Source organism: Microtus ochrogaster, chromosome 24 (genome assembly GCF_000317375.1).
Source record: "Microtus ochrogaster isolate Prairie Vole_2 chromosome 24, MicOch1.0, whole genome shotgun sequence".
Taxonomy (NCBI): Eukaryota; Metazoa; Chordata; class Mammalia; order Rodentia; family Cricetidae; genus Microtus; species Microtus ochrogaster.
Window position 1 is genome coordinate 11,465,707 of NC_022024.1, and position 4,153 is coordinate 11,469,859.

The following is a 4,153-nucleotide window of genomic DNA, read 5'->3' on the forward strand; positions in this document are numbered from 1 at the left end:
GATGGGTGGGTGGGTGGGTGGATGGATAGATAGATACATAGATACATAGATAGATAGATAATAAATAAGGGTTGCTGTGGTAATGGTGTCTCTCCATAGCAATAGAACCGTGACTGAGACAATTTCCCCGAATTCAGTCTCAAGAAAGGATAGTTTGTTTTATTACCTATCAGGAAAAGGGCAGGGTTGGAGAGAAGAGAATTATGCTTGGATTAACACAAACCACAAAAAGACAAAATACAGGTAATTTTCCAAAAATGGGGAGGAGGATTATTTATTTGAAGAGTTATTTCTGTGTGCCAGCACTTTTACTGAGTTTGAGTTAGGGCCTACACAGAGGCCTGTAACTGGAGGGCCCAGCCATGACAGGCACAACAGAGACCACCCAGGCTCCACCCAGGAATGTACCTTTCAAGGGGAAAGTCCCTAATGTTCCAACTGTTATAGATAGGATCACACTCACCAGAACACCCCTAGACAAATATCAGCCTATAGGGGTTCCTAAACCTTGGAAATCCCTCACCCCAATCTCTGCTATGATAAAAACACCCCAACTGAACTTGGGACTCTCCGGTCACACCAGTATATTGGACACACAGGGAGTCCGAGTTCAAACTTGAATAAAGTCTCTTTACTTTTACATATAGGACTGGGTCTCCTTGGTTTTTGGGGGACTCCGCAATCTGGGCATAGCAGTAACACCATGTACATGGCAGTTTAACGTGGTTTGTGCTTAACACAAAGGGGAGATAAGGCCTTCTGATGAAGAAATCTTATATGCACAGAAAGACAGGTGGATACAGGCCCACAGTCAGCTGCTGCACAGTGCCAAGATTTCTGCATACATACCTCTCTGCTGTCAGCCCAACCGTCTACTCATGGGCTCTGCACTTATTTGTGAAGTCCCTGAACACTGATGGGTGTCAGCAACTCCAGAGTCTGAGTCACGGATGGAAGTATTATTTTAAAAAGCTGGTCAGGCAGGAAACTTGCTTGAGGGAACTGAGATCCTCCCTACTTTGCCTCAGTTGTGTGGGAAAAACACCCTTAATTGGATGTTGGGGTGCGGTGGGGGAGAAATACTCATTTGAAAGCACATTTCACTGGCACTATGATTTCAGGTGTAATTTTTAGCTAGACCTATACTGAGAAATAACATCCCTAGCATCCATACTGACTTTAGCCTGGGGATACAGCCCTTTATATTGTAACTGTAGAGCAGTTACTTAGCAAGCATGAATCCCTGGGTTGACACTCGAGTGCAAAAAAAGGAAACAAAAGAACTGACTGGACACAGACTTTAATGTCGTTAGACAACTCGACAATGACAGTGAGGTCACTCTTTTCTTTTAGAACAACAAGTGATCAAACAAGGTCATCCTGTAGATTGACTTAGGAAAAATAAAAACAAGTCCAGTTTATAATTTTTCTAAGCAATGCAAAAAATTTTAATTAAAAGAATGTTCCTGTTGTTAGTAACTTATAACTCAGTAATCTAGCAATACACATAGCAGTCAGGTTAGCGGGATGGAGTAATACAAGTATTTTACCTTTGCAGAACAGGTAACAGAGGGTATGTAATGAATTTTGGTAGAAGCCAAATTTTCGTTTGTGCCCTACCAAATGAAAAACAGTATGTTGTATATTTTGGAATTTAAAATAGCATAATTTTAAAAAAAAATGCCCTCCGGTAGCGGAAATGTGCGCTTTCAAAGAATGACTGGGTAATGTCACCGTTGTGTACCACACCTAAACAGTCCTGTCACCTCTCTTCCACTGTCAATAACGAACTGGAAACACCTCAAAACTATGTGATTACCATCCAGCTACTATTCACTCAGACAAAATAACGCACAATCCTCTTCAGCCTCCCATGTTCTGGGATTATAAGCACGAGCCACCACATCTAATGAGATCATTGTTTAGAAACTGGGGCTGGGGAGATGACACTGTGGGTAAAGCACTTGGGCGCAAGCCTGAGAGCCTGAGTTTGAATCCCCAGAACCACAAGAGGCTGAAGCAATTAGTACCTCTCTATAAGAGGTACAATCGGCCACGAGACTCGGGTTGCCCGTGAATAGGGTGGTCTGCTGTGTAAATGAATTGACAGGATACATATACTTGATGCTGCGGGGCATGGGGACAGACACATCCACAATGTGTTAGAACAGTAATTATGGGAAAGCTCACCAGCAGGAACCATGCTTATCTTTCCATATCACGGCACGAGCTGACTGGCCCAAGCTAAGGGCCAAGCTGTTGTTTTAAACTGCTCTAAGTAATTCTGCTCCTACAAAATAAATTCCTTGGTCCTTCACATGACAACGTATCACCTGGTATGGGCTCTTCATAAATTCACTCGCGTCCATTATTCCATCAGTGGGGTTTTTGTACCCCACGTCACACTCGCTGATGACATTTTTTCGGTCTAGGACGTCCACAAATCCTAAGATCTAAATGTTCTGTCTATCACCGAGGAACATTATAAACACGGCCCTAAAGTGCCCGATACACTAGAAGGACTCTTGCCCGACTTCCGCCTTAAATGGTCACGTGAACGGAGCTGGGTGGCTGCGCCTGCGCGCACGGAGCATGTCTAGGTGAGGCTGGAGCTGCAGGTTCTTTGCTCCGGCTGCCCCGGCCGGCTGGAACCGGACCCCAAGGCAGCAAGTGCAGCTTCGACTCAGACGTTCGCCAGAGCTGCTGTGGGTCCAGACTCGGTTGCCTAGGCGGAGGACAGTGGAGGCGGAGCCGCCGCGGGCGGGGGCGGAGCTTGGCGGGGCGAGTCGCCCATTGGCCGCCGGGCTTCCGGGTGCGAGCCGCCAGCCGCCCCGCTGGCCCCCAGTTCCGGGAGCGCCTTTTCCACCCAGGGAGGCGTTAACCTAGCCGGGGCGAGCCACAGTGTCTAGAAGTTTTGGATTGACTATATACTCTGTCATTCGGTTGGTGGAAGATGTTGGCATTTCCTTTTGCCTCTAAAGGAGTATCGTTGCAAGAAAGTTAAATGACTTTGTTCAACTGAAATGCTATCTTTTTTTTTTCTGCCCCCAGGTACCCGTAGCTTTATTTTCCATGACAGATCTTGACGACAGTACATGCAAAAGATATATAAAGATGATTACTAATATCGTAATATTGAGCCTGATCATTTGCATCTCCCTAGCATTCTGGATTATGTCAATGACCGCTAGCACCTATTATGGTAAGTAGACGCGTACTAAGTTTTTCTAGAAGTTTATGGGTGGAATTTAAAGGTACCACTTCAAAACTCAAGCAGTACCTCCTGTAAATGGTTAAGAATGATTTTGTGTGTTACCACAACCTGAATCCACTTTGCTACAGTAACATGATAATGACTTGAGTATTTCGTGATCTCCGTTGTGATATTATTGTACTTATCTCAAAATGCATGTATCTAGTTATTATTTTGTTTATCTTAGTGAAAAAAAGGACGTAAAATGTAGTTTTGTGAAAAACTTTTGATGATATGCTTTTTATCTTCCTTAGATTAGTAAATATAGCTAATTAGTAATATAGCAGTTTCATAATCCTGTGTAAATAAAGAGTAAAGACAGCATGATATTTACATTTGGAGATTTGAGGAACTGTCAGTTCAAAAGAATAGACCTCTAGTGCTGGAACTGGGGCTGTCACAGTGCTTGTCCAAGTTACTTTAAAAAATGATTTATTTTTATTTTATGTGCATTGGTGTTTTGCCTGCATATGTGTCTGTATGAGGGTGTTAGATCCCCTGTAAATGGAGTTACAGACGGTTGTAAGCTGCCATGTAGGTGCTGGGAATTGAACTTCTGGATGATCAGTCAGTGAGTGGCCTTAATCACTGAGCTGTCTCTCCAGCCCCCCTTTTTTTGTGTTTTTTGTTTTGTTTTGTTTTGTTTTTGAGACAGGGCCTTGGCCGACCTCGAAAACTCAACTTTTACCCCATCTTTATGTTCTGGAATTATACAGGTCAACCCATCCAGTGAGATCGTTACAGTTTCAAAACAGGCACTGAGGAAATGCCTGGGTAAAGCACTTGTCGTGCAAGCCTGAAGACCTGAGTTCAAATCCCCAGAACCCACATGAGGCTCGGCACAGTAGTACCCATCTGTAATTCCAGTGTTCCCAGGAGGTGGGAGCCAGAGAAAAAGTC

General features: G+C 44.1%; 1 protein-coding gene across 5 annotated transcripts in view; it reads left to right on the forward strand.

The window, feature by feature from the left end:
- The window catches only part of Tmem19 (transmembrane protein 19), a 60,055-nt gene that overhangs the window by 19,881 nt on the left and 36,021 nt on the right, over nt 1-4,153 (forward strand). For 3 of the 5 annotated variants that reach the window (XM_026784517.1, XM_026784515.1, XM_026784514.1), the window contains exon 2: nt 3,052-3,202. In XM_026784517.1, the coding sequence (XP_026640318.1) occupies nt 3,073-3,202 (130 nt within the window). In that variant the 5' untranslated portion in view covers nt 3,052-3,072. The other 2 variants (XM_005358053.2, XM_026784516.1) reach the window with 2 other exon arrangements.